This window comes from Squalius cephalus (assembly GCF_949319135.1).
Source record: "Squalius cephalus genome assembly, chromosome: 2".
NCBI lineage: Eukaryota > Metazoa > Chordata > Actinopteri > Cypriniformes > Leuciscidae > Squalius > Squalius cephalus.
The window spans coordinates 7,999,452-8,018,061 of NC_137123.1; the positions used below are offsets into that span (position 1 = coordinate 7,999,452).

At 37.1% G+C, this 18,610-nt stretch overlaps 2 protein-coding genes and 1 long non-coding RNA gene across 3 annotated transcripts; all 3 read right to left on the minus strand.

The window, feature by feature from the left end:
* Window positions 1–1,432: 1,432 nt before the first annotated feature.
* On the minus strand, window positions 1,433–8,511 carry LOC307151379 (uncharacterized protein). The gene is made up of 7 exons (XM_079859374.1): window positions 7,983–8,511; window positions 7,538–7,867; window positions 7,358–7,435; window positions 6,425–6,541; window positions 6,289–6,323; window positions 6,028–6,174; window positions 1,433–5,905 (listed from the first exon to the last, which is right to left on the minus strand). Exons 1-7 carry the CDS (start codon window positions 8,020–8,022, stop codon window positions 5,603–5,605), a joined length of 1,050 nt encoding a protein of 349 aa, XP_079715500.1. The 5' UTR covers window positions 8,023–8,511; the 3' UTR covers window positions 1,433–5,602.
* Window positions 8,512–10,212: 1,701 nt separating this feature from the next.
* LOC307151462 lies at window positions 10,213–11,200 on the minus strand. Its single transcript, XR_013819880.1, has 3 exons — window positions 11,148–11,200; window positions 10,807–10,884; window positions 10,213–10,725 (listed from the first exon to the last, which is right to left on the minus strand). It is a non-coding gene; the product is annotated as an uncharacterized lncRNA (long non-coding RNA).
* A 5,075-nt stretch (window positions 11,201–16,275) lies between these two features.
* On the minus strand, window positions 16,276–18,193 carry LOC307151442 (uncharacterized protein). The gene is made up of 6 exons (XM_079859466.1): window positions 18,065–18,193; window positions 17,608–17,934; window positions 17,381–17,464; window positions 17,169–17,264; window positions 16,811–16,863; window positions 16,276–16,699 (listed from the first exon to the last, which is right to left on the minus strand). The coding sequence occupies exons 1-6, from the start codon at window positions 18,105–18,107 to the stop codon at window positions 16,412–16,414; spliced, it is 891 nt and encodes a 296-aa protein (XP_079715592.1). The 5' UTR covers window positions 18,108–18,193; the 3' UTR covers window positions 16,276–16,411.
* Window positions 18,194–18,610: the final 417 nt, after the last annotated feature.

The following is an 18,610-nucleotide window of genomic DNA, read 5'->3' on the forward strand; positions in this document are numbered from 1 at the left end:
GCAGACAGAGACAAACGAATGTCAGAAAGTCAAGAGTCAAGAGCCCAACTAAAGCAGTCACTGATCTCCATCATGGTGACTTCAAATGAAACAATAAATCATCAACATCTAAACCTCTGTTAATTCTCAAACAGAACTGTAGACGTCTGACAGAAATAAAGTCAGTCTGGTTAGTAATAAGTGAAGCTGGTAATGCTGTTTGTGGAGTTGTTTAATCCTCCTCTGCTGAGATCTTCACAGATTTAATGTCTTCTTTTCTCTTCAGCTGATTTCATCTGTATTTTTATGGAAAAGTACTGGGAACCACAGGTGATGTTTTTTTTTATCACACATTTAAGTTCTGCTGATGTTTATTTATTTGCCATAAATGTAAGTCCAAAGTAAGATTGCTTCCATATTTTTTACGCTAAAATACTGGCAACCAAGCTGACATTTTTTTCCCATAAATTTCACAGGTTTTTTTTTTTTTTTATATTGTGGTTTTTTTTTTTTTTTTTGCCCGTAAATTTAAGTCCCGTAAAACATAAAAGGTTGCCACCATATTTTGTACAGTAAAATACTGGCAACTGCATCTACATTAATTCCCCACATGTCTAGTACAATTATGTGGTTTTGTTTTATTAATACAGTGTATATCTTTTTCTTGATATACCCTGAAAGAATGGAAGTGAACTGTGACAACATGCCCCAAAGGTGGAGTACATTGTAACATGACCATATGACAGATTAAAATGCTATCTGATCTAATAAAACAAATTTCCTCAATAAAATACAATTATTAACTTTTTCATATAAAATAATGGCATTTTTTAATAATTAAAAATAAAATATTTTTTGAGTTTGACAACTAACACACTGGAAAACACAGCTATACAGTATAGTTCAAAACATAACATTGACTCTCAGTCTGTATTCACATTTTTCTCATGTTTTCTCAATAGAATTAATAAGAATATAGAATAAAATATAATAGTTCTAATAGGGGCTCATTGTAACGCAGTGTGACAACATGCCCCGCCAGCACAACTGGGATTTAAACCCTGCTAGTGTCTTCTGCTAGTTAGCGAAGCATTAAAGAAACACATCAACTGTTAAATAACAGATTGGAGACTGAAATAATATCAGATTTATCTAATTTAAAATAAACACCAAAAATAGAAATGAAAAATTAACACAAGTAAGAAATTAACTTTAGCTATGGTTAAATAAATGTTCAGTGATATCTTCCAAAGATTTTTGAATTTTGGTGCAATTTTTTTTCTCTATATAGTGTTAATATGGCAACTAGTATTCCTAGTATAACTAGTATCCCCTACATTAAGGTCAGGCCCCAGGCAAAATGAACCAAGGATGCCCTTCTAAAATATATATTTTCGTTACCTAGATGAATAATTATACAACATGAAAAATGTTTTCAAAACACATTCAACAGAACATAAGTTGTTTATTCATTTTTTTTTTTACAAAACTTCAATATTTTTAATAGTAAAGACAATACAATACAATCTTCAAGATACAATATCTTCATATTTATAACGGATTATCACCTTAAAAACCGTGACAGGAACAAGCAATGCTCCTACATATAGTTTATCAACTAATTCTGTCAACTCAACTAATTTAATGAAGAAGAGCTGCATAAACTACAAATTTACTAATGTCAGCTAAGTAAGTAAATGTATTGATTAGGGCTGGTTTGTTTTGTGCAGATACCTAGCCTAGCACTGGCAAACTATGCAACTGGAAGGACTGGATGAAAATGTTGAAAACTGTCTCCACTGATAAATAACACCCAGGCTAACTAATGAGGTCCGATGTCCAAAATCCTGAACCACATTTCAAGCTTGGGGAGAATCAGAGCAATGATTAGGGCTGTGCGATATATATCGTGAGATTGTTATGCGCATCTCGTCAGTAAAGCCGGTTCTTTGATTAGTAGTAAATCACCATCACCTGCTTTCAGATGAAGCGGCATTTACTACAAAGAGCCGTAGTTAACTGACAAGCTGAGCCATATCGCATTAATATCGCGGACGTATCGGCAGTAATAATTAATGCGATATGGCTCAGCTTGTCAGTTAACTACGGCTCTTTGTACACAGCGAAACATCCAGTGTTAAATTAACACTCCTGGGAGTGTATGAGTCCACACTCAAGAGTGTTGAAGTTAATGAGATAATTAAGTGATTAATTTAGTGATGATTGAACATTATTGAAGACTCCTGATGTTAACAAGCAGAATCACTGAAGGAGAAAATCACAAATTGTAAGTTACCATTAAAGGTTGTCTAAGCGATCCCGGGAGACGTTTCTTCTTGTTGACATTCGAATTGTTGTCAAACAAAACGGAGGCTGGCTAGACCCTCCCTCCTCCTCATCCCGTCTCCTCCCTCCTCCCCTCCCTTCCGGCATAAAGGAAAGTCAAAATAGTCACTACAAAGTTAAGTTTTACTGATACTTCATTCAATGTGTAATGTCGCCAAGTTAGATAAATGCTTTTATATATTGCAGAACAGAATGCAGAAAAAGAGAAAAATTATCTTAAAATCGTTTTGCCACCTGAGGTTATAGCTCCCATACAAGGACGCAATGATAGCAAGATAACGTTAGCTTCGCGTTTCCCAGTGAGCATAAACAACGGCGGCGTTGTAAACCAATTTAGTCAAAGTTGTCAATAGCCTATAAATGAACATTCAAATTCACGACAAACCGTGGGTGAAAACAACCCTTAACTTACACAAATTGTCGCCCTACTGTGAATTTGCTTGATCATTTACAATAGAGATTGATCGCTGCTAGAAACATACATGTTGTATTCACCAAAGTTAACGCTGACAGCATAAATCTAGCTAATTACATCCTTGTGTTGGTTTGGCGAACATGACCGTCAGTTTAGAAAGAAAAGTGGATTTACCTGTTCTGCAAAAACAGAGCAACTGAATGTGGGATAGTAGCTAATCCCTTCTGCCGGCGGAGGTCTCGCCACATTTCAAAGGTTTTTCCGATGTAAATTCGGGACTTCGCGCGTTCCTTATCCTTGTCCCTCTTGCAAGTTGTTCTGTTCATCGGAACGTCGTCTCTTTGGTCGTGTGTCAGCCATAATTCAAACTTCCCTCTTCATCTCTCTCCTCCACACACCCACCTCATGTGCACGCGCACTAACCCCGCAAACGCGCAAACCCCACCCTCCAACACTTCTTGTCGGTGATTGGCTGGAGCTCTGTTTGTTATGTTTCGTGGTGCGGGTGAGCACAGTTTGTTTTTGTTGCCGTTTGTGGAGCCTGTGGTGTCTACAGAGACCGCGTTTTTTTACAGTGTGTTCAGGGGACAGGCAGCTAGCGGATAGTGAGGAGATGTTTGCTGTATGTGACAAAAAATGTTTTGGCCTCACATCGCTTAGACAACCTTTAAGGTGATGGGTGTTTGCTTTAGTTGGGCTCTAGACCATTATATGTGTACTTTAGATTTTGTTTGGCTGCTGTATTTGAGTTATAACTGACAGATAAACAAAGAAAAAAAAAGTGATCTGATGGTGTTGGTTATATTATGACAATCATCATTTGAACTTGATCACTGAACTCATTAAAATCCTTCTTTCTGACTTCGATTTATGTTGTTGGTTAGTGAATCTGCATAAATGCCCAGCATTTTTGATATAATATAAAGGATTTCTTAAAAGTTGCTTAAAAAAAAAAAGAAATCATTCTTTTAGGCACACACAGATGTCAAGATTCAGTCTATGCATCTCAACAATGGTGACGAGCAGAATATTCAATTAGGAAAAGTAAATTACATAGACAATTCAGATCATAATTTATTCATACCGCAATGCATGATGGGAGCCATTAATGAGTTGTGATTGGTGGCAGCCACTGCAACATGCTTTATTATTGTCACCATTGTTGAGATTCACAGGCTGATTATTGATGTCTGTGTTTTAAATGAATTTATCTGAATGTCTTTTGATCAGAACAATGTTTATTAAATATTTTGAATTATAAGTAAAGTACTGATAATCATAGGCTGAAGAAACACTAAACTGCTGCTAACAAGTTAAACCAAACTATCTCAATAAGTTTCCTTTTTCAGATCACAGCATGATTATGTCAAAACATAACCAACACTATAAGATAACATTTTACTTTGTTCATTTAACTATTATAAATCAATAACAGCAGACAAACAACAGTAAATATTAAAGTAAACATATAATGGTCTAGAGCCCAACTAAAGCAAACACCCATCACCTTAATGGTAACTTACAATTTGTGATTTTCTTCTTCAGTGATTCTGCTTGTTAACATCAGGTGTCTTCAATAATGCTCAATCATCACTAAATTAATCACTTAATTATCTCCTCAGCCCTAAATACCGCTTCATCTGAAAGCAGGTGATGGTGATTTACTACTAATCAAGGAACCGGCTTTACTGACGAGATGCGCATAACAATCTCACGATATATATCGCACAGCCCTAGCAATGATGAAGTTTAAGTGCAAAAGGCAGTAGCTTTGACAAGATATTGTATAAAACACTACACAGCTCTTTATATCTTCTCAGGCTCCTTCAGGACATCATCACACAAACCAAGTTTCGTAATAACATCCTATTGAGTTCATAAACTACAGCATGTTACTACACAATAGTCTAAATAGACTTCTTAGCCACTAATGTTGCTTCTTGTGTGTATTGCCCCATAATCGCTGCTTGCTGCTATTAGCTTTATTGAACTGTAGATGAGGTACTAATTACAGAGAATATTGAATTGTGTGTAATTTTTAGATTTTATTGAAAAAAATTAAAAATTCTGGTTAGTAATTAAAAAAAAAAGTTAATATAAAGTTAAATAAATGTAGATTTTACTAGATTTTTACAGTCTTTTTCATTTATGGATGATCAGTGAATATATCGCACCTAGAGCAGCAGATTAATCGTTAAAAGATGGCGATCTCGACTCAAACACCCACGCGATCTTATTCATAAATGACCATAATTATGCTATGTCCTTTAATCATGTTTTAAGGTGTTAAGGTTTTAATTGACACAGCTTGATATTGGCAGTGAAGAAACACGAGCTGCTCACGCTCTGCTGACGCTTGTGATGTGAAACGGTTTAAAACAAAGACTGGTTAACCTTTGAAAGCACAATCATCACAAACAAACAGTCTTTCAACCACATATCATCGGTATTTATGTGTTACAAACACTTCAATAACAGGGGATAAAAGTATATAGTTTGGGTATAAACACGGTGTTGATCAAAATAAGAGTAAATCATCTTTTAAAAAAGTATTTTGACATTTGAATGTATTGCATTGCTTAGCGTTACGACTGAGTGTTTGAAAAAAAGTATTGGTCACTGAATCGTTCATTTAAAAGATGTATTCAACAAATGCCGATTCATCCAATAATGAAACCGTGATGAATGAGACATTGACATTTTTTGTTCAAATTAATATATCTTTTGAATAGACCAAAGCAATGACCATTTTATCAGAACCTCTAATCTGCATGTTATTTTTGTTTTGTTGTCTGATGGTTTTTTTTTTCCAGAATTGTGGGAGAATCACGTTTTCCGTTTTACACAAAAAAATCGTGACTCTCAATTTATACAGAATTGTGGAGCTTTAAGCGGATCCTCGTCTATTGTGAAGTTTGGTGGATGTGTTGCTGTTAGGTAGTTGTAATCACCGGCTGTATCTGTCACCTGATTGGTCGAGTGGGTGTGACTGGGGTTTGAATCAGGCTGCTGATTGGTTCCTGATGTGTAAAGAGTAGAGACGTTTGTGAGGTAGTTGAGGTGTGATGCAGGCGTCTGATTGGATGAAAATGCAGGCGTCTGATTGGATGAAAATGTTACCACGTTGAAGTCTGTGTTTGGAATCTCACCAGACATGTGATCAGTCTGAAAAATAACACATAAATCAATAATTTAATAGTTTACATATAGAATTCTCTCTGTTGATCAATAAACACTCATTTAACATGTATGTCTGATCTTCTACAAGTAAAGATTTGAACACTCACCTCTGTATTGTAGTTGAGGTGTGATGCAGGCGTCTGATTGGATGAAAATGCAGGCGTCTGATTGGATGAAAATGCAGGCGTCTGATTGGATGAAGATGTTACCACGTTGAAGTCTGTGTTTGGAATCTCCTCAGACATGCGTTCAGTCTGAAAAATAACAAATCAATAATTTAATAGTTTACATAAATAATTCTCTCTGTTGATCAATAATAATTTAACATGTATGTCTGATCTTCTACAGGTAAAGATTTGAACACTCACCTCTGTATTGTGCTGCATGTTCTGCTGAAATAAAGCTGAATGGAGCATGAATAGAAAAGAAAATAACAAATCAAATCAAATCAAATCAATTCAAACACTAAAAACAGGATATTTTAATAACAAACTGTTCTGTTACCTGTCCTAGATTTCCTCTTCCTCTTTCTACAGATGATGAAGGATCCACAACACAGAGTCAGAACCAGCAGAACCGAACCCAGACCGCCAGCAACAGAAGCCAGATCTGAAGGCAACGCTAAACACATGATATTTACATGATGAAACACAAACTGATTCTGATTATACTGTTAAATAAACAGATATATATCCTTTTGATTATTGTACTATTAAAGATATTGTAATATTGTAAATATACAGTTGTTATATAGTGTAACTGAAGTGAAACTGCAATGGTAAACCTCAACTCTACAGAAGAAAACACTTCTCTTTACGGTTGATGTCAAACCAGATTAACCACATGAAATCTGATATGTGCATCATTTATATTTATACAGTAGATCAAATGTGTCTCAAAATATTTACAAACCAATTTAATTTCAAAGAGTGATCATGTGATCAATAAGGCTGCAGTTGCATTATGGGTAGTGTAGTTTGTGTTTGGCTGATAGAGTTCGACTGTAAATCTTTACCTGTAGAAGATCTGTAAAATGAAGAGTCAAACGTTCAGTTGTTGTACATTTGATTCGAGTGTTGAGGAACATCACAACCTCTAAATGTTGCAATTGTGGTTTATTTTTTCACAGAAGTTGAAGCTTTGATGAAATTCAGTTTCCAAGTTTGTGTAAGAAATGAATTATCTTGTCAGAATGAGCTGGAAACACGTAATTACAGGAATTATATCATGATCTTGAATGCAGCATTAAAATTGTGTTTAGAAGCTTTGATATCTCTGTGTTCACTATAACCACACTATTAATATTTTGATGGAAGTTAAGTTCTGAAAAGTTATGAAAACACAATAACTTCACATAAACAATATTTTCATCAACACACATGTGAGTACAGATGTGTGTGTGTTTGTGTGTGTGTGTGTGTGTGTGTGTGTGTGTACCTGTGTTGGTGTGTTCAGTGCTGCTATACAGACTAATGCTGGTTGTTGAGATCTGGACACGTGTCGTTGTCTCTGGAGCTGAGAAATGAAGAAGAGACGTCACACCATAATACTTATATTCATAAAACAATAAACATGAACGATGAAGCAGATTGTTGTCCAGTATTGAATATCAGGCACCTCTGTCCACAATAAGCTCCACTTGATGGTAGTTTTCATAGTCATGTCCAGATCTACATCCGTACGGTCCAGCATCTTCCATCTTCAGGTTACTGATGGTCACTGTAAATGATCTGGCCTGAGGATTATTCTTCAGTGAGAATCTGCCCTTGAACGCATAAGCCTCCATTCCATCAGAATCTAGTACAAGGACACGGTCTCTGTAATGTCCTCTGTAGAAGTACTTGTAACTGTAAGCATGTATAATTCCTCCTGGATAAGGGCAGGTAATGCTCACTCCTCGTCCCTCTGTTCCACTCACTGTAATGTTCACAGACAGTGAACTGCTCACTACACACACACACACACACACACACACACACACACTGCTTTACTCATGTACACTGATAACATACACCATAATGTTAGATAATAAACACTTTTAGTAGAGATCTTCAGCTCTTACCCGTCAGCAGAAACACACAAACTATCAGTGGAAACTTCATTTCTTCATCAGTTCAGTTCAGAAAATCAGTCTGAAACTCTCAGTAGTTCCTCACACGACTCTCTGAAACTCAAACAGCAATAATACTGCTCTCATCTACATTATGTGGAGAGAAAATAATATGCTTGTTTCTCATCTCACGTGTCAAACTCTACTGTTTCTGTTCAGTGACTGTACTTGTGTTCCGATTCCGAGGCTTCATCTTGCTTTTCTTTCTTTCTTTGTTTTCTTTTTTTTTTCTTTTTGGACGCACCCAAGGCCGATTGCGTCACAGCTGCGCGACGAAGTCTGTCCCAATGTGAAGCTCCGTCGAATGCGGCCTCTCTTCTTTATTTTCTCTTTCTTCCCCGGGCCGCGAAGCATAGCACAACTGAACCTTCTCAGCTTGACCTGTCCCGATTGCGCAGTGCGCACTGGTGTTCTGAGATATTCGGCGTCTGAGATCGTCTGTGTCACTGGGCGGAGCTTACATGAACATTCAGGAGTGTCCTGTGTTATGTGAAAGTAAACTCCCTAACTTTCACCCCAACCCCCTTTTTGACCCCCCTTTTTTCGATTTCCCTTTTTTTTTTTAAATGTTCGATAATGTTTATTCCCCAAAAGCGTAGCGAAACTCATTTGAACCGCGCGCCACACGGACCATTTATCCGCTCGGCTCAAAGTCCAAGCAGGGCAGCGCGAGCTCACTAGAGCCGATGCGTTTACTCTGATCGGTCTCGGTCACGAAATCCAGTGAGAAGCGCTTGAATTCAGCGAGGAACACAAATGTTTCAATGATTTAAACCAGTTTAAAGGCAGATTAAACAGCGCTGACAAACAGGAGAAACACTGTGCGCAACACAGTCAGACGGCTTTTCTGTCTACAAATTCCCATTTAGGCCTACCATGGATTTAGGCTACTGTAACATTAACTGCACCATGAAATGTGGGATATACATATTATTGAATTGTATTATATTATTAATGTAGACAATGTTTTAAAGGACTAATGGAATACAATTACAGTATTTAGTAATGCATTTAGGCTACTGCTTTTCATTCAAATAAATACCATAGAAAGCATACATTTTGCCATGATAGTGAGGTGCTATAGGCTATGCCTGGTTTTATCTGTGGTTATCATGATCTAAATGCATGATGCTGGATGACCAATTGTTAATTTTAATAAAACTCAACAGTCAGAATATTACATTTTACCAAATAATAATGAGGTTGTTGCATTTTTTTAAACAGATGTTACTGTTTTTTAGCCTGGATGCCAGCCGAACTTAGCCCCACCCACAAATTTTTAGGTCGGAAAATTCGGTCTGGACTCGATCCGTTGAGGAGCTATTATGCCTGAACAAAAATTGTTCGGACCAATCAAATTGTCAGGGCGGGCTTTATACGATGATGGACAGATGAGCAACGTAATCATCTACGTCACCAACGAGCGCTTGGGTTGAATTCGTTATGACTGCCGCTAGAGAATTGAGATTTCACGAGTTCACACTTACAAATAAGTCAGATAGAATAAATGCATATTTGACGTGCTGTCCGTATTTTCCTTCCTGATTCGGTTGAAACACGCCCCATAATCAAAGCTCAATGGAGCAGATCAGACTCACATTCTGACTAGAATCTGAGTATGACGACGTCAGGCTAGTAAAACCATTGACTGTCACTTTTGATCAATTTAATGCATCGATCCTTGTTGAATAAAAATATTAATTTCATTAAAAAAAATCTTACTAACGTCAACATTTTGAACCGTTATGTACACTTTTGGTTTGTTTATTGTGAAATAACTCTTGATTGTTTCTCTGTCATCTAATCAAGGCTTCGTTTCCCAAACGCACTGGGCCTGTGAGCTCAGCGAAGCACCAGCATCGAACGCTCTCTGTGATTGATTGGTTTCGTCTTGTATCCAAATTACTAGGAGAAAAAGTTCTATCCTACACAATTATCCGCTAACATTCGCTTATTTTTCCACTTAGAAGCGTATTTTACGCACTGAATTGCGTGCTAAATTAATAAAAAAAATTACTGGTAAAAAAACACACATTTGGATCGATATTTTTATGTGAGGATCGATCCTTTTCGATACCACGTCAGTATCGAAGTATCGATACTTCAGGATCGATCCGCCCATCACTACTATATATATTCAGACATGATTTACTCACACAAGTACTTTAATAAAGCAACAGCTCACAGTGGTAAACTAATTTATTAATGAACATAAACCATTACTTTCAACAAAAGCAATGAGAAACATCACTTCCCTGCAGAGTGGAAAGGTGTGTTCACACACAAAATTCTTCATTTTCATTGTTATTTGCGATGTGTGCGTGTCCAGTGATGCAACAAAAGCTGAGTAAACTTTAACTTGTGCTTCATCTTAGCGCTGCGTCTTGGCATGAATTGTTAAGGAAGACACATTTGCTCAGGTCTGCAAACATAAAAAAAAAAAAAAAAAACATGAAAAAAGCCAACACTACAATGGTATAAATAATCATTCTCACAAATTTAAAAAATTTGATTACTGTTGGTGAGATTGCTCATATAGTATAGATTGAAAAGACTGAATGTAAGGACTGTATAGTATCTATTGAGTAAGAGTGAGGAGAGTTTCTTCTTGAGAAGACTTGAAGAGCTACTGAAGAGTCAGATTCTCATATTCAGAAGAGCCGGACTGGTGAACAGCAGGTCTGGGATGGACAGACTGTGTGAAAAACTCATTGATTATTATCTGACTTTTGAATGCACAAACTCTTGCACATGTAGTTTTTGATATTTCTCTTACTGTGAGTGTGTCGTAGAGGTCAGGTGATCTGGACTTGAGGTCAAGAGCTGCATATGAGCCTGCACTGGGATCATCGCTCTACAGGGAAACAGAGAGAAGGAATTTACATCACAAAATAAAAAAGAAGAAGAGATTTTAAACATTGTGAGTTCATGTCTCAATCAGAGTTTGTCAGTTTGTTGCGAGATGTTTGATCAGTCTGATCATTTCCTAACATATGATGAAATCTGACTTGATCACAAGTTGGATCAGCCATAAACAACATCTCTAAATATACAAAAAAGCATAAAACACTTTTATTCCTTTAATGATATTATTCTATGGTTATTTGATTATCTCACCTCATTTATAGCATATCTTCTGTTTATTCTTTTCTTCTGACTGTCAAAATCACAACAAAGTTATTTCATTGTTTCATATACAATTAATAATCAAATATCTTTATGAATTTGTTTGAAAATGTATGTATGCACTCTTTATTGATAGACTTTTATTTACATAATAAATGATAATGTTATGATGATGATGATGATGAATAATCCTCCAGATGCCGCTGTGATGACAATCACATTACTATGAATGCTCCTATGAGGGACTAAAACAGGCAAAAATGGAGATTCACTATAGATAGTAGAAAATTATGACTTTAAATGTGAACAGTGTGTTTTTTGGTCCAACACACACACACACACACACACACACACACACACATATATATATATATATATATATATATATATATATATATATGACTGAAAATAAGCTGATTGTTGAAACCTCAGAGGTCTTGTCTCTTGTTACCTGACGGTGGAAAGGAAAAATCAGCCTGAATTTGGTTAATATCAGGTGAGGAAATAACCAGAGATAAAGCATATTAAAGGCTGAAGAGATGTTGAGAAGAAAGAGATGAAGTACCTGCTGAGGAGATCTGATGATCTGTGACGCTGCTGGATGGATTCATTTCTGATTCACTTGTGACTGAAAATGAGCTGATTGTTGAAACCTCAGTGGTGTTGTTATCTGAAGGTGGAAATAAAAGATCGACCTGAATTTGGTTATTACATTTATATATTAACACACTCATCTAAAAACTGCATATAACCATGAATTAAGCAGGACATTGACCTTTATATAATAATATGAAGCTGCTGTCCCATTTCCATGTACATTTCTGCAATAAATGTGTCACATCATTCACTTACTCTCCTTAACCAGCAACAGAATCTCTGAAAAGTCATCAAGCAAAGGCAAAGGAAAAGGCAAAGGCAAAATCCCCTCCACACCACACAAGTATTTTCCTTCATCCTCTGTTCTCAGATCAGTGATGGTGACGGTGAAAACTCTGGCCGTCGTGTCGTCAGTCAGAGAGAATCTCTCGTCTTTAGCTGGAGATCCTGATTTAACCATGATGTTTTTAAATCCAATGATGGGACACTCCCCTTTACAGAAATACTTTGAATTTGATTCATATCCAGATTTATATGAGCATCTGATGTCAACTCTCTCTCCTCTGTTTCCAGTAATTCTCTGTGGAGCTCCAACAACAACAGCTGAAAACACAAATATCATTATATAGAGCTGTTATGTGTGAGAAAGAGACATAAGCAGGCCAGAATACTAACTGACAAATATCATCCATATGAGTGTGATGATCATGTGATAACAGAGGAAAAACAAGAGAAGATGTCAAACTCTGTGTAAAAGAGCTGAGAGTCTCAAACTCACCTGTACAGATGCTGGAAAAGAGCAGCAGGACGTCCAACATGATGAAATTTGACAAGCGTTTCGCTTAAATAAAAGACCAAACTCTGTGTGACAAACGTTACTGTCGTTCTCTTCCGTACTGAATAAACGACATGCAGTATTAGCAACTAATATCAACATTTCCTTCCCCTTCTGTCTCTCTACACAGGATCTTAAAAGAGCTCATATGTGATGTTTCACTATAAAGTAGTTACAGGTCCAGCTGTGAACTCACTTCAATCACCTCAAATATGTATTTAAAAATACATGCATTGTTTTTTCCACACTTGATAAAACTGCATGCACTGAATATAATATTTGTAGATCTCTTTTGTTTGAATACGGTATCTTTCATGACAATGGAGTGTCAATAGCCTACATTGAAAAAAGGGTAAATCTAAATTAACTGGTTTTAATCAAGTCTAAAATATTTATTCAGAATTGCTTAAATAATCACATTAATTGATACCAACCTAACTTGTATGGGTTAAATCCGGTAGAAACAGGTCTTTAATAGAGTACCTCAGAATGGAAAATGTAACAGAAACAAATGATAATGACATGATAGACTAAGTCCTGGCAAGTGGTTGAAGTTTAGCTGGTTAACAAGTCCCCATTAACCCCTGCTCCTAGATGTCATATTAACCCATTAAACCCTATGTCCGACAAGCCTTTCAGCTCTCACTCCACACATCATGTTCTCACACAGTGAAAAATATATTGCAGAGCAAAGAGGACACTGATAGTGCGCCAACAGACAAGACAGAGCAGGTTCCCTTTTTGTATAAAATAAAGTCTCAGCTTTAAAATTGTGTAATTTTTGTGAAATTCAAACAAAAAATACCATTTTGTGATGCTTTAATGTATAGCACCTTAGTTCAAGCAGCATGTAAACTGATCATCAATTTTAGTTATAGCACGAATTAAACATGAATGAACATTAGAACTGCAAAAAGATGTCAATACACACCATTTTTCAAGTTTAAGTCCACTGACTGATTTAACGTCCTATCTTGCACCCAGCGCAATTGACTTTGTACACAGACGCATGCATCATTCCTATTTTGCACCGACGCACAGCGGACTTTTCCCTCCACAGACGCACGTCAGTAAATTAGGGAATGAACTTGCGCTCCCGGGATGGTTCAGCGAAAAGAGGAGGCGTGTTCCGGCGCAAACGTTCCCTGGTGCTATTTTGCAGGTTTAGAAAACAATTCCACCACTGACCAGGAAAAACCTAGTCTAGAGTCTAGAGGCGTGTTGTGCATGTTATTCAGATGCTATTTTAAGGGCGCATGCTTGGCCATAATCAATGTAGCGTGCATGCACTTTGCTTCTCTCACAGATGCAGCAGTTTTCATTTTTAGAAAACCATACATTATTACAAGGAAAAATATTAACACACAAGGGAAATCATTGTTGTGTCCATGAAGATGTGAAAAATAGGCATAAATCTAGCTTACACATTTACCCAAATTATTATACGCCTGTTTAACCGAAGCTAATTTGGGTGTGTTTCTCCATCCCCAATGTCACTTCTCTGTGTTTTACGGCCCTGACGAGAACGTCGGTCTCCTCGGCTGTGAACCGCTCCTGGCAAATCCGCCGTTATAATAACAATCTGACATGGAACAAGCGCGCCTGCTCTTAAAGGGAATGTGAGATGACGCTCTGATTGGTTTATTTCACGTTACGCCCAAACCACACCTATGAGTAATGAAGCTACTTCAGACCAACACATTTTAGATTTGCGTCGGGCGCAAGAGTCATTTATCCCGCCGGTATAATAGCAACAGCGCCCGAGACCCGCCCACAAAGTTACTTGCGTTTCGCGCTTGATACTTGCGTTTCAGATCGTTAAAATAGGGCCCATGGTTTGTTTGTCAGACAAAAAATATGGATATCTGCATTATGATTTTTTCAGAATCTGCAAGGTAATGCTCAAGAATGCAACACGATGCATTAAGAGCCAGGGGTAAACTTTTGAGCAAGATGGTGATGTGTACAATTTTCTTATTTTCTTTTACATGTTAATATTATTTAGCCTCTGAAGGGCAGTACTAAATTAAAAAAAAAAAAAAAAAAAGAACAATTTACACCAATTTACATGGCCTGGCTCTTAATGGATGTTTCCTTCTTGAGCATGACTGAATGTTTGCAGCATTTGTAATAGTTGTGTATGAGTCCCTCAGTTATCACCAGTGTGAAAAGATGGATCTCAAAATCATACAATCACTGCTAGTAAGGAGTCAAATATGCAGAAGATGCTGGAAAAGCAAAGAATGTGCAGGAGCTGGAGGATTTTTCTGAAGACCATTGGGCAGTTTAACTGTTCGGGACAAACAAGGGACTCATGAACAATCATTGCAAAACAAAAACAAAAAAATACAGTTGTGGATATTTCAGGTAATGACACACAATATTAAAAATCAAGCCTATGTAATTTGTCTTGTATTTTGAGTTTGTATTTTGTCCTGTGGACTAGACTATTCTTAAAGGGATGGTTCGGAGTAAAATAAACCTAGGGTCCTTTGCACCATGACCTCGAGCCAAACACCCCCTGTGAAACACAGGATTCATTCCCACATTTAAATGCAGTTATCACTACTTTACAGTGTGAACGTAACCACTGATCCTCTAGAAGCATGAAAAACAAAACTATTGTTTAGATTGTCAATAGCGCTCCTTTTAAAGGAACACTCCACCGTTTTTTTAAATAGGGCTTATTCACCTTCTTTCCTACATTTAGATAGGTGGGCAAATGCATTTTTGTCTCAGTGCATGCATTGTTTTAGTTTGACAGGGTCGGCGCTAGCTTAGCTTAGCTTAATGAATGGAATCCTTTGTTGCCAGCTAGCATGTAAAAATAGTAAAAGTGATATAAAAAATTAAAAAAACCCACCTAATTACTTCCTGTGGCCTGCGTATTCACAACAAGTAAATAGCGATGCAGATTAACACTAGGCGATTTCCTAGGCAGATATTGACTTGGGACTATATTAGGGGGAAGCACAGGCGAAGCACTGCTACTTGGGCGCAGAGATATCACGCCCAAGTAGCAGTGCTTCGCCTGTGCTTCCCCCTAATATAGTCCTTAATATATAAGTCAATATCTGCCTAGGAAATCGCCTAGTGTTAATCTGCATCACTATTTGTACTTGTTGTGAATACGCAGGCCACAAGAAGTAATTAGGTGGGTTTTTAAAAAAATTGATATCACTTTTACTCAGGACATGCTAGCTGACAACAAAGGATTCCATTCATTATGCTAAGCTAAGCTAGCGCCGACCCTGTCAAACTAAAACAATGCATGCACTGAGACAAAAATGCATTTGCCCACCTATCTAAATGTAGGAAAGAAGGTGAATAAGCCCTATTTCAAAAAACGGTGGAGTGTTCCTTTAAGCCATCACTTACTAACCGCGTTCTCAGAACAAGTTGTCCGCACTGCACAGTGAATCTCTTTTTTATATCGCATCTAGACTTTGTTGTTTATGAGGGGATTTGCGAAAGGAGTAGTTTCGTCTCGTTTTTGAATAAAATATTGTGTCCTCCAGTGCCCGGATTCGACTGTACTCAGAATTTTTTCTGAGTCTAATATGTCCGAGTGCGTGTCAAGTCCGAGTACAAATTCACCCGAGTGCGTGACACGTCCGAGTTCATTCAAAACTGGACTCGAGTCCGAGTTCGAGTACCCCAACTTTAGACATTAATATTCAAATATTTACACCCATTATACATTTATTAGACGAGATTATTTAAGACTACTGTACCATTTTTGAAATTATACAAAGCATTCATATGCAACAAAAGTCTGAAGCAAAATAAGGGGTTTGGTTGTTCGTTGATGAGGCGTCTGTGTTCAGTCAGTCTGTTTTTTAACAATGGTGTGATAGATCGCCTCTCCTTGAGCAGAATCTGCTGTAAGACACTGATAAACGTGACTCTGTCTAATGGCGTTCATTTCTGTGTAGATCTGATCTGGACTCAGACTGTTTGTCGCTGCAGCAGCAACATTTATATAGTAGAGGTCGGTGTCGGCTGGTTCTGTGTTCGCAGGTCTGTGAAACTCGTTTTCTGCCGAACTGTTATCACTTTGAGCTGTGTGAGAGTTTGGCAGGACAGTCGGTCCCCCTTCTTCATATTCATTCTGTACATTGGAAGAAGGAAATAATTGCTTCATCATTGTTGAAAAGTATACTTGAGAGGAACTAAAGTTTATAATGATGGAAATGTTCAAGGAAGATGACTCTTGACTCACCTCTTCCCCTTTTCTTAATGTCAGATGAAGCATTGCACTGAAGAAGGCCAGACCTGTGATAGATACATGTTATATAAGTTTCAAAACTTCCAGTATGTGAATTCAGTCCTTCAAGTTAGCTTGAATCATGACATTGTGTCGATGTCTCGTTTGTTTTGTTTAGACAGCAAGAATCTGACTAAAAAAAAAAGAGACAGAAATAAAATATGAAATCCTATTATAACAAACCCAATTATTTTAATCTGAATGATTATGTCTGTTTTTATGTAGATTTTCAATCATTAGGGACTATAGAGTGTCTGAATTCACTGATGTAATGCAGATTTTATTTATTTAATATATCGTTCAAAAATATTACCACAAGTCAGCTTTTTCTTCCGTATGGCCAACACAAGCAGTACTGCACATATCAGGAGCAAAAACAAAACTCCTGCGACGATGATGCCAATTGAACCTGAGAATAGAAAAAAAGACAAAAGTGCTAACCATCTGGTTCACAGAATGAAATGAAAGATGTTTACATGAGAGAAATATCAGCAGGGAGCATGTGAGATGTTGAGAGGCGTTTACCTGTGTCAGGTGAAGAAGTTTGAGGTAAAGGTGTTTGAGCCAATGGATCTGATGAAACAGTCGTTAAAACTGCAGTCTTCTTATCTAAAGGGGTCACAATGAAGATGGACTAGAATTAAGTTATAATACTAATACATGAGCGCACTCAATTCAATTCAAAACAGATACAAACATTAATTTAGACTATTGCTATAGTTCAATTAGTAGAAGTGGCATCAATCACTTACCCAGTTTAACCAGCAACAAAATCTCTGAGTAGACATCAGGCAAAAGCACAGTCCTCCTCACACCACACCAGTATTGGCCTACATCCTCTGTTCTCAGATCAGTGATGGTGACGGTGAAAACTCTGGCCGTCGTGTCGTCAGTCAGAGAGAATCTCTCGTTTTTAGCTCGAGATCCTGATTTAACCATGATGTTTTTATTCAACAATAAACACTCCCCTTTACAAAAATACTTTGAATTTGATTCATATCCAGAGTCATATGAGCATCTGATGTCAACTCTCTCTCCTCTGTATCCAGTAATTGTCTGTGAAGCTCCAACAACAACAGCTGAAAACACAAATATCATTAGCTAGGATTAGCATGTTTACTGTATTAAGAAAGACTGACTGCTGCAGGAATACAAGACCAGTGGAAATTAGAGAAGTTTAAAAGTCACACATACGAATCTTGAACTCACCGATACGAATGCAGGACCAGAGAAGAAGGATAAGGTTCCACATGGTGAAGCTTTACGGCACTTTCTTTGACTAAATAAAATCCTTTAACACTGACAGATGTCTCTTTCTTCCGTACTGGCACACAGAATGGTGTAAGGCTTAACTTCTCCTTCCCCTTATTTCCTAAAATATATTGACATTAAAAGCTTACTGTGCATTTCAAAACAGATCTAGTTCATAACAATATGTCATCGTGTTATTATGTTTTCATGTGGCCTCAGAGAGTATTTAGATCCGTCACTCACACTTACATGTCTAAATGACATTGATACATATCAAACAAACTGGATCTTTTCTCTTCACTAACTTAATTCATTACTTTTACCCAATTTCATTCAATCAGTTGCACGTTTCTTGAAAATTTTTATTTTATTATCTAATGCAATGGCAAATCAATAATTTAAACGTATAATTGTATGATTTTAGCTGTCACTCACTCAGCTTAGAGATCCACTCGACGGACTATTTTAAGTTGTTTCCACTGCAATAATGAGACAAAATCATTA